Source organism: Mixophyes fleayi, chromosome 4, assembly GCF_038048845.1.
Source record: "Mixophyes fleayi isolate aMixFle1 chromosome 4, aMixFle1.hap1, whole genome shotgun sequence".
Taxonomy (NCBI): domain Eukaryota; kingdom Metazoa; phylum Chordata; class Amphibia; order Anura; family Limnodynastidae; genus Mixophyes; species Mixophyes fleayi.
Window position 1 is genome coordinate 149304167 of NC_134405.1, and position 12262 is coordinate 149316428.

A 12262-nucleotide genomic window follows, 5' to 3' on the forward strand; every position below is an offset into this window, starting at 1 on the left:
ACCCACTTCATATTCACTGACATGGACCTTTGACCTCATTAACTGGGCACATTTATGTTTATAGTATACAGTATGTGTATAGTGTATTGTGCCTTGTGCTGCTAATTGTGTTTTATTCTTCATATATCACTTAAATGCCTTGTTTATAAGTAATGATTAGACACTAACAAAAAACAGGACAAAGATCATTTTTAGATCTACTTTTGAAGGAAACAGATCCGCTTTCCAAATCTTTCTGTCCCTCTATAAATTTATTACAGCCACATTTATTCATTAGCTACCAAAAGCTAATATAATCATTTCCTAGAGATGACTTTGTTGGAAATGATCATAAAATACTGACTTCCGCCACCTATGAAGTAGTGCAAATTTGAGGTCCATAAGCGTGGTTAAAGAGCTTGAAAAAGTCACTAAATCTTGTGTTTTGTGATGGGTGACATAACTAGGTGCATGGTTGAGCCTATATATAGCAGCAACAAAAAGTAGAAAATTATTATCAGAACCAGTGTGTAAAGACCTAATATACAATGATTAGTTGAATGAGTACTATTATGAATCTAACACAGATCGCAACTTGTTTATTTCTACTTATGTAACAGATTTGTATATTGTATAGTTGCCTATTGTTCCTAATTACTATGGACTATCCCAGGACAGTTAGACTGGGTACACACTACAGGAAACTTCTGTCAATGCTATAGAGTTGCCAACAACTGAAAAAAAAAATCCCAATCAGCATGCCAATTCATGTGTACACACTTAACTCGTTTCACAAGATTTACATTCAGATCTGAGCTCTTCATCTGTCATAGCTATCGGCAGTGACTCTGCACACTACATAGAGATCTATGGACACTACCAGTTGTGAGTGCATGCACACAGCAGGATTGGAACGACATCGTTCCTTCATTGAGTGAGATTTTTAGTTTGGTTTAAAAATCAAACGATACAATGTGCTGTGGAATGATAATTGCTCATCGTTGGGAGTGTACACACTGATGCGATATCGGACCAAACAGTCATTTATTGTGTGATTGCCCCAATAGTCAGCTGCAAAACCTGTATTGTATACAAAGCCTAAGATTAATTTACAAAAGAGCAAAAACAAGGCCTTGCAGTGCAGATGATATTTGTGAAATTTTGCACCTACTTTGAACAACTTCACCCATTTAGATACAAAGCACATAGACTAGATGGGCAAATCTTTGCATGTTCTGGGGGAAAGAACTGGGTGAACTGGAGCATTCCTGAGTGCAAGATCGGCATATTCGTGTGTCTTCTCTTGTGTCCACATTTATTTTTTGGGACAAGATATTTAAATGCGATCCAAGGAGAAGAAAAGGGGAATTAATAAGGACATTCCCAGATTTGCAGGAGGCCACAGAGGCTCTTTTCTCCTGCAAAAGGACTTGCGTTTAACTATTACCCTGCAGTCACTTCTAGAGGTGCCTGTAACCATGTGTGTATATATCCTATATGACAACCTTTGCACTGCACTTTATGCTGGAAAGCACATTTATAGCCTCACACCTACACATGTAATAAAAGTATTAAAACGCACAAATGTGACACATAATAAAAACAGCCCTAATGTTCCTTTACATGATTAGTTTAAAGAAAAAAACACGCAGTAATTTAATAGAGAAATGTAAAGTGTTAGTAGACCTGACATTGACTGTGCACATTTTCCATCTGGACTGGCATTCATGCAGAAGGCTGCACAGCCTGCTTACACTGGCGGCTACAGAACACATGTACCCATATATGTGGGACGCAGACAAAGAGATGCATTTTAGTACTTTCCTAAATTGTCTGCAATGTTCTTATTTTTCAGTACTGACTACCAGTAACAATTATATAATTATTAGTGGTGAATGTTATTATGACTATTTTATGTGTTAACAGGTTAACTGAAGAGAAATAATTAAAATACAAAGAAAGGCAACAATTAATTGGTCACAGCAATGGATTAGCAGAAACTAACATATATCAAGCCATGTCCATGGGTTTAAACCTTTTTCTAGCCTAAAATTAGCAAACTGTACATGATTTCCCATGAGAGATGTTTTTATATAAAAGAACATTAATAATGGGATGGCAGCAATGTGCTGAGATCTTACATTTCTGAAGGATGTATGGGGCGCTGCCTCCGCCCCACACTGCTTCTGGTAATCCGCCCAGTCAAAGTCCTGCTCCGGATAACCTGCAAATACAAAAATGTGAAGAGACTGTTTAAGCACGAACGTGTACATTATAAGGCTGTGTGAGCTTTGATTATTAATAGTCTATGGAATATGGACGTTGCAGAAAGTCGGTATTAGCATTTTTGCTGTCAAAATAATTATCAGTGTTATAATTTTCACTGTACAATATCAGTTCACTGATGAAATCTCCATAATGCTTAGGAACTGTACCAAGCAAATAGCATGGAGCCAAACAAATCAGCCTAAACTACAATGAAATGAGGACATTAGTATAATTTCCTTTAACACCCTCAGTTGATGAATGGAGTAGTATTACAAAAAGTGTTGTTTTTTTCTATAAATTGCTGCCTAAAAGTAAAATTGCTAATAAAAAATGTGTGCCAAATATTTGTGTGCAGTGTTTGGGGCTCAGCAAATAGCCAGAGTGATTGCATAGAAAACATGCTGTAATGAATAAAAAGTAACAGCTATGGGATTGCATTACCTTTCGGAGGCGTGAGATTAACCCCATTTATAAGGCACCACTGTACAGGCAGGAGGCCCAGAGAATCGGCATGGCAAAGCATTGAGACGTTTCTGGCCTCTGGCCTCAAATCATCAATAGTCACTTGGAAATAAAGGCTGTTAAAAACCTACAAACAAAAAATATAGTTAGACATGTTGTATAAATAAATATATATAAAGATAACTTGTAAAATATATTATTATTATTATCCAGTAATTATACAGTGCCATTATATTACTTAGCTCTTTATAAATATGAAAAATCACAGTAGAGTACATTAAAGTAAAATACAAATAATAAAATAAATGTATAAAGTAATAATACAATTAACTAAAGTTTGGCGACATCACCATCATCCTATCCACTACTTCTGTCTATGTCCAAGTTTATCTAATTCCTGGGATCAAATTTTTACCTGCAAATCCTTGAGGATCCTCTCCTTTGTCTACTTGGGATCTCAAAGTATTTGTAAATAAATATAGTTGTCTCTTATTCTTCTATAACAACTAAGAAAGCTACTCTACAGAACTGGACATCTAATATTGCATTTGGACTATGGTTAAGGACTGCATACACTTGCTTTAAGACAGGGAGACAATTCCTAATAAGTAGGTTTCCACTAAAAAGATCATTTTTTTTGTTGACAATTGAAAAACAAAGTACAATGCGTAATCTCTACAGACGAGGAACCCAGACTAAGTCACTTTTTTGTTTTAACGTGTTCACAATTTCTGAGGTATTGTAGTAGTTAATTTTCTTTACATAGTTTATGTATTCTAAAATACCCTTGTCCTCCTTCCTCTACTTTACTGTTACAGAATTGCAGTCGGATCGTTATCTCATTATTTGTACAGTATGTTAAATATGTGTAATAAAATTGAAAATGCAATAAAAAATAAAGCGAACCTTTTCATAAATTTTTATTTGATGTGTTATTGTTATTATACAACTGTATCTATATAAAGTATTTTTTCAGAAAATCTCCTTTTAAAAACATATGGTAAGACATAGAAGTCGCATACAGGGTCACGGTTTGTATGTTGTTTAACACCAGCTTAAAATATATAGTTACAAACTAAACCCATGCATAAGCAACAAATGGCACATATCATTATCATCAGCTATTTATATAGCACCACTAATTCTGCAGCGTTGTACAGAGAACTCACTCACATCAGTCCCTGCCCCATTGGAGCTTACAGACTAAATTCCCTAACATACATACACAAAGACTGTGCATGTTTTTGGAGTGTGGGAGGAAACCAGAGCACCCGGAGGAAACCCACGCAATCACGGAGAGAACATACAAACTCCACACAGATAAGGCCGTGGTTGGGAATTAAACTCATGACCCCAGTGCTGTGAGGCAGAAGTGCTAACCACTAAGCCACCGTGCTGCACATATGCCTATGCACCAAGTTATTACAATGTTACCAATATGTTATTACATAATGTCATATTGTCAGTAGTAAATCTATAAGTTTACCATAAAATGATTCAAACATGTGACACATAAAAAAAAATATTAAAAAGCATTGTCAAGTATTTGATGCATGTAGTTCTGTAACTGGTAGACATCTCATATAGCTTTTAGTATCAAAGCTTGATAGCAAGGCATGTTTTGTGGATCTCCTCTTGGAGCGCAAGTAAATTTATATCATTGTCAGGGAACTCATTATTCCACCTGTGCTCCTGTTAGGATTTCCACAAAAGTACAAAGCATACTCCATGTTGGTAAGGTTTGAAAACAGGTTTGTAGGCACATGGTGAAAACTAACATTTCTACATACAGTAAAATAATGTCAATATTTGTCACTGTTGATGGTTGTGTATTATTGAGTGACCATGTAATATATATGATCAACTATGTCACTTACTTTGGTCACTGTTGCAGGACGAATATTAGAAGGCTCAGTTAGGTCCACTGCCTCCACCTTCATCCCCAGAGTGAAGGAATGGTTCCTTAGGTCAGCATGATCCTTTATTACAAAAGGACAATTCATATTAACATAACGGAACATAAAGAAGTCACTGTTTGAGCTTAATGGATTGTATCTGCACTATTATTAAGACAGGGATAAAAACCGTTGAAAAGAGTGAGGCGTATAAAATAAAATAGACCATAACGAAAGCCTTTTCATGGAATTTGTTAACATACAATGAATTACATCCTGTATAAATGAGAGGATGATGAAGATAGTGAATATGGATGAATAGTAAGTTGTGGTACGACTTCTCCAAAACATTGCAGAGGAGCTTATGCTTATTATATCTAGATTAGATTTTAAATATTAGATATTAAAAATATATTTGACTTTAACTGGCTTAGACTTTTACTGTGTACTTGATATCATGTCAAGTTGACACTAGTATAACAAGTCCTATTACATCTGTATGGTCTAGAAGAGCATAATGTTCTAATTCTGGAGGTTAATATATCATTTGTAGAATTTCTGCATGTCCTGGACAGTGGAGACCAGGCACTATAAGGCACAAGGACAGGTCTCCCCATTCCCTTCCCCAATTATATCACATCAAGTGAGTGTGTCATTTTACTCCAGGTGCCACCTGACTGGTAAAAACAGATAATTGAGCAGACACATAGCAGCAATAAAAGGGCTGACATTATTCCTACTCTGCTGTACTCTGACTGGTTCCCTTGGCATCATGCACACAGAATACTGTATGAGTGAAAGAATAAAAAGGCGGAAGTCTGTCCAGCCAGGTGCTGGATGGAATATGTGTTCTCATATGTGTGCTGCATTTAAGGATCAGATAAGTAAAGGGATACAGAGGGCACCAGGTTCAGTAAGGACATGCACTGGGTAGATATTGTATAATCACTTGACCAATCACAGAAACAGTTAAATGTGCTGTACCCACTTCTGTCCAATCAGTGGTCAGCTTTCATTGGCACTGTGCAAGGTTGTTATTGGTTATTGCATATTTGTACTGTCACTCCTGATAGTAAATCACCTTCAATATTAATGGTTTATCTTCACAATATGCAGTGTTTATCAACTGTTTATGGAAAGACACAATCTGGTGTTGTTCCAACCATCTAGTCTGTCTGTGAAATGAAATCGTCTCTACCCCTGGCATTTTTCTTACTATCTTCCCTTTGTTTTACTAGTTTCACTACATTCTGTAGTTCTGAAAGTATCAACTTATGGAAATACTCCTTTACATTCACTGAACATGTGGAAGCCCTTTGTGCATTTCAATATTTTATTCTCACCCCAACTTCCCTTCTTCTCTTTTGTAATTTAAGTCAGCAGAGCCAAAAATGTAGATCAGTGTGAAAGCAGGGGAAGGCTGGCAAATTTTGGCCCCGGGGGTATGATTCGATTTTAGCAGCAGGAAAGTAAAACGTGACCCAATGACCCAGCCCAAGGTAGCCCACAATGGGACCAGCCTGGGGGGCAGATGCCCCCCTGCCCTCCTACCAGCTTGCCCCTGATCAACAGAATCCTGCTTATAGTCCAGTATGTTAGCAGAAACAATAATAATTTGCTGACAGGTTCGAAGCACACATACAGTAAATACATTTTCAAAAATGTAAATGTGACAGTAATCTAAGAGATAACATCACATTCCTCAGACCCCGCATCCATGCTGATTCTTACTAACCTAAATAACTGAGCTTTAAATCAGCTACTACTCAAAGCGCTAATTTCTTCTGTTTTGTACAACTTTTCACAAATCCTTCTATCAGGCTTTGTAGTTATTATAAAACAGATGAATTGTGTTAATTATAAAGCTGGATGGAGTATATCCAGGACTAACGAAGCAGGTGCTCTGTGCAAGTTCTTGTCTGCACACCCAGCGTCCATATCTCCAATATAGCATATTTTATTGCAATAAAGGTCGGAACAAGTCTTGTAATGTCACACTGATTTATAAACCAGCACTGTACATTATATACCCTTATGGAGTATCTGCATATCTATAGCAACTATGACATTGCTGTGGGTGGGATTACTGAGGGCGGGGTGACTGTGGGTGGGGTTACTGAGGGCGGGGTTACTGTAGATGGGGTTACTGAGGGCGGGGTTACTGTGGGTGGGGTTACTGAGGTCGGGGTTACTGTAGGTAGGGTTACTGAGGGCAGGGTTATGAAATATCAAAAGTAGCTCTAGACTCTATGCGTAGGAAATGTGCAATTCCTGTCTGTTTCGTCCAAAATGTTTCATTTTTAAGAACAGGTCATTTGAATCCTTTTTTACTAATTCAGATTAAAAAAATGTTCCATGTGAAATTCATCATCACTATCACAGATTGTTTCTTGCCTTGAAAACTTCAACTGGAAGAGGAGATCTTGCAGCGTCTACCAGGCACTTTTCCAGAGCACATTTCCATTCCGACATACTCTTCAGTGGACAAATGTCTAAAGCAGAACAAGAAGACATATGATTTGCACTGCAAAGAATATAAACGCGTGATCGAGCTATATTATTATTATTGTCATGTAATGTTCATTGACAAACAAATTCCACTGCATATTAGTGTGTTTTACATTTTTTGTGATATTTAACTGCATTTTTGCAATATTTATTAAATGTATAAATAACAGGACCAAGGAGAGTTGGCATCCTATAGCCAGGGGGCAATGAACAATCTCACATGCCCTTTACTAGCTGACCAATAATACACTATATACTGTTACAAAATGAAAAGCCTGGGAGGCAATTCCAATCAGTGCTCCAGTGCGGTATCAGTGCTAACCCTGAACTTGTCACTAAAGGCTGTGCTATGTTGCAAGCTATAAAGACCAACTGCAAAGTTATCAACTGTTCCTAATTGTTAGATGAAAATCTTACCATTTATTCTTAGTCTCTGCTATTCATAAGTTTATATTTATTGAAGGGAAGTAGTAAAATTATTTATTATTATTATTATTACTACCATTTATTTATATAGCGCCACTAATTCCACAGCGCTGTACAGAGAACTCACTCACATCAGTCCCTGCCCCATTGGAGCTTACAGTTTACATTCCCTAACACACACACACACACACACACACACAGACTAGGGTCAATTTGTTAGCAGCCAATTAACCTACCAGTATGTTTTTTGGGATTGTGGGAGGAAACCGGAGCAATATAATTAAATTGAGTAAATATGATAGGGATTGTAGAGCTCCATCCAGACATTGTCACAGGTGATGCACCTGTTCAGCAGGTAAGTGTCCCTGGAAACTATTATGCAATCACCAACAGAACTACTCTTCTTACAGACGCCACCCGGTTAATATTTTTTTCAGCAAACTGTTTAAATTCAAATCTAACTAAAGTGCTCTGGCATAACTTTGACTTCCATGGAAATTATTTGGGAGAAATAAGTCCTCCTCCCTCCAACTCCAAGCATCAGGGAGAAGTCTGAATGTAATGACTGTAAGTCCACTGTAGAGCCTCAAGGGACTGATTCAACAGACTCTGCAACTCCTCCAATTAACTCCATCATCAACCATACACTGCTATTAACCTGTAAAAGGATCACATGCAGATACTGAGCTAATATCTTCTGCATTTTGGGGGGGCCCATGCCACTTGATGTATGTGGGGGAGGGGTAATTTCACTCTTCTGCCAGCTTTGACTAGAATTCTGAGGTTGTCATCTTGGAAGTTATTTTGGACTCTCAGAATTAAAGTAGCAGCACTTTGCCCAATTATTTTAAAGATTTTATTTAATATCAAATCAGCAAATGACAAAACAATAGAGAGCATGATTAATGCAAGATGTGACACTGCAGCAATTACATGCCAGGAAAGTCAGAAAGCTAACAGCATAATGAATAATCATTAATAAACCAAAGCAGCAATGCTCACTGTAAACCAAAGCAGCAATGCTCGCTGATAAGTTTTTAAATTTTGTTGAGAGAGAGGGAGGAATAAAATAGCTTACCGCTATGATAGAGGGGGTACAAAGAGGGTTATTATCCAAGAGGACAACGGAGGCCTGCACACAGCCTTTTGAGGTTTTTAATTTTGGCCTTGTGAAGAATAAATCCAAAGGGAACGGGAGGTGGGCATTGAAAAATGTTGTTCAGGGTTCTCATGTTTTGCAGTTGTGCAGGATGTTAGTCATGAATTCCATTTGTTTGGCTCATGGGGCCCTAGGCTGTTCTCAATCCACCGCTGACTCCAGGTGGCAGCTGAAACAATATGTTGTATTAGTTTATTTTGGTGTCGAAAGGCAGCTAGAGCTCCTAGTGGCAGAAGGTAGAGCCTGGGAGAGATGGGGCAATGCCACCAGACAAGAAACAAACCTTCTGCCAGGCAACCTCCAGAGACATCTGGAATATATTTTCATGGTCTGGTTGGCACATAGTACCAACATTATAGCATATTATATGCATTCCCTGGAAAAAGGTATGGATGTTCCAAATTCCTTGCCCTCTCCTGAGAATGTCTTGGGGTTGTTCCTGGAGGAATAAGGTCAGTGTACAGGGTGGACAATACATTTTTGATGTCTGTTGCATACTTAACCACTCAAAGGTAGTTAGGAACGTTGCCCTATTTTTTTTAACTACAAAGTTTACAAACTCAGACAGAAATTGGTTTAAATTACAAATAAACGTAAAATTCATGTTTTCTTGTAAAGGAACTATTGCCAGGACACATAGACCTGAGTGACAGTATCCGTTTAAGTTTGAGTCACATACATCTGCATGAACAGCTTCATGTTATCCATCCCCATGGCCCAGGCAATAGTTTAGTGTGGTTGGCAGCTGACCAAACACATAGCCTAAGAACATCTAGACTGGATTCTCCAGCATGCCCAAAATTATCTCAATTGGATTAAATTTATGCATTCTGATAATTTTTGGGCTACTTAATACAAGGCTTGGTTAACATTCGCAGATACTGCCGACATACCAAAAGTGGAAGAACACTGTAGCACAATGCTTCAGAAACTCAGTAATGCAATTGCTTCAGGTTATGATTGTGGGAAAGTCACTATATGTAGTTTTGTTGAAGTTTGATATGGCTGACAGCAGAACACAATAACATGTACTCTGATGAACACCACATGTAAATATGCCAACGTTACTGAAATTTTACATATACATTTGAGAATGTTTTCTTATTGTGAATGGGAAGTTCATGGGGTTGAGGCATTGGCATCTGCTATGCCAGCTGTAAACAGGTCAAGAGGTAAGAGGAGAAAGGAGAAAGGACTGGGACTGAAGAACGGTGTATACGTGCTACAATTTTGCTTAAACCATTGAATGGGAAGTTAATGTAGGAATGCATGGAAAAAGGTTTGAAACACGCCGAGTAATAAGAGAAGAGACAAGTGCTGTGTGCGACCACCACAGCCAATGTGGACCTCTGTAGATCTGGCAAATGTTATATCTATGATAAGTACAATTTTCTTTTTATATGGACTGAATGAACTTCAGTTCACCTTTTAAGTACAAACCTGCAGAAGAGATGTTGAATATATTGTGCAGGTGCTATGGTAAAAATAGAAACGTGACAGAAACATGAATAAGGACTAAACTGAAATAACTGAAATAACTTAGTCATTACATATCTGATAAGACATCAAGGTGTGTCTTTTTATTGAGATTCTAACTGTGACACGTGCAACACATTCCTATGCTAAAGTGTCCTCTAAAAGAGCAAATTGGAAACACGGCTCTTATACAATAAAGTGCACAGTGTTTGGTATATTGTAAATGGCACACTATTGCCAAAAGAAGAAAACATATTCTGTCTAGAACAAAAAGCAAAAATGTACCTGATTTATAATAAAATAAAAACTATCCTTTCAGTTGGTGAGCTAGCAGGTACAATAGAGTTAATAATAATAATAATAATAATAATAATAATAATAATAATAATAATAATAACAATAATAATAATAGTATTAGAGATAACAGTAATGTTTTATAACAAGAGATGAGCAAAATCCTAAAACATTTTGCGTGCAACAAGTTTTGTAATGGAACAGTCCATTTGACAAGGGTGCAGAATTCTGGAGAAACAAGTTTTCCCTTTGCTTCACTGCTACGCTAACTGCCATTCTGCACTGTATTCATCAATTCACAGCAATTGTGACAGCCAATTCATTTATGTAAGGCCAAGTTCTCCCAAATGTGGAATGAGGCGAATATTTGGTGGGACAGTACTGAAATTGTGGAAATTGTGAGAACATATTAGCTTGTCACAGCTTTAAGGTTACTAAGCTTCACCTGTCTAAGCAGAAACTGAAATAAAAAATAGTTAAGGCTGATTACAAGCTTTCACCAAACACACTAATAAACTGCAATACAATACATACCTCCCAACCATCCCGCTTTAGATGTCAGTCTAAACACAAGTGCAAAAGATACAGCTCCTGATATGTGTATATGCATATATATTGGTGCTGGTCTGCATCAGCCACATTTGTGTGGGCACACCCTTACTGTATTTGGTCAACGTTAGAATACCCCTTCCCTCCCCATCCCTCCTCTCCAGTTGTAAAGAGGACCAGGTGTCAGATGCAAGCTGCGCCTCATGTGCTCATGTGTGTGTGCACTCTCTTGGTGGTCATACAAAATGCACATTTTCGCACTTTATGCTACACGAACAGTCATACATCTAACTCAGCATCAGGATCCTTGTGTTATAAAACAAAACAAAAAACAATAAACTGGTAGGGTAATAACTTGTCAAATATGAAATAAATATTAATAGAGTGTCCTAAAACAATAGCTACAGGTAGCACAGATTGTCATTTTAGGAGTAGTATTGTGAAATCAACCATCAGCATTTGTACATAATTCTGTTCCTCTTGACATACAATCCAATAAATGTAACCAACTGTTCTTTATATATTATGTCTATTAACATGAATTCACCATCTTCTGTAACAGTCCAAAAAGTTGTTAGTAAAATGTGTGCCAATTGTGCCATAGCTTTCATCACAATTATTTCTAATTTCATAAATATAAATATAATATAATATAATATAAATATATGTGATCAACAAATTGAATAAAAAATATTATTCTTTTTATTGCTTAGTGTGGTGACCCTCCCTTTGCCTCCAGAGAATGTGTACTCACTGATTTAACGTTTCTTATGGAAAGCTCAAAGGTGTATACAGAATTACATAATAAAAATGAAGCAGCATTGTAACACAGCAATAAATATAGTCAAAACTAATTTTATTTTTCTAATTAAACACCCTGCAAAAATAACATGCATTAAAGAACAGAACATTAAAAGTTATATTTTGATGATTATTCAAATATTACTCAATTGATCTATAAACAGTAAAACATTTTGATAAGGTACCTAAAGGTGGCTCCATCCTGCACTGGTTTTCTTGGCACCAACCAACAGGTCGAAGTCTACAATCCAAGTAGAATAACCACTGGTCACAGGAATCTGACTCTTCCAGTCCAACATAGCGCAACTGTAATCTTCCTCCAACATTCTCTATCACACTGACTATCCAATACTGGAAAGGATTCTGAGAATCCTGCAACTCTATCAGTGAATTAACTGTAATGAGGTCCACTGGGGTTTTCCCTCGAAGAGGCTGTAAGAATAGA

The 12262-nt window shown here is 37.2% G+C and overlaps 1 protein-coding gene across 2 annotated transcripts in view; it reads right to left on the reverse strand.

The window, feature by feature from the left end:
• The window catches only part of SFMBT2 (Scm like with four mbt domains 2), a 154499-nt gene that overhangs the window by 48686 nt on the left and 93551 nt on the right, over positions 1-12262 (reverse strand). For both annotated transcript variants that reach the window (XM_075208590.1, XM_075208589.1), the window contains 5 exons: positions 12003-12249; positions 6999-7096; positions 4587-4688; positions 2689-2836; positions 2121-2203 (listed from right to left, as the gene is read on the reverse strand). In XM_075208590.1, coding sequence (XP_075064691.1) covers positions 2121-2203; positions 2689-2836; positions 4587-4688; positions 6999-7096; positions 12003-12249 — 678 coding nt within the window. The remainder of the gene's footprint in view (positions 1-2120; positions 2204-2688; positions 2837-4586; positions 4689-6998; positions 7097-12002; positions 12250-12262) is intronic.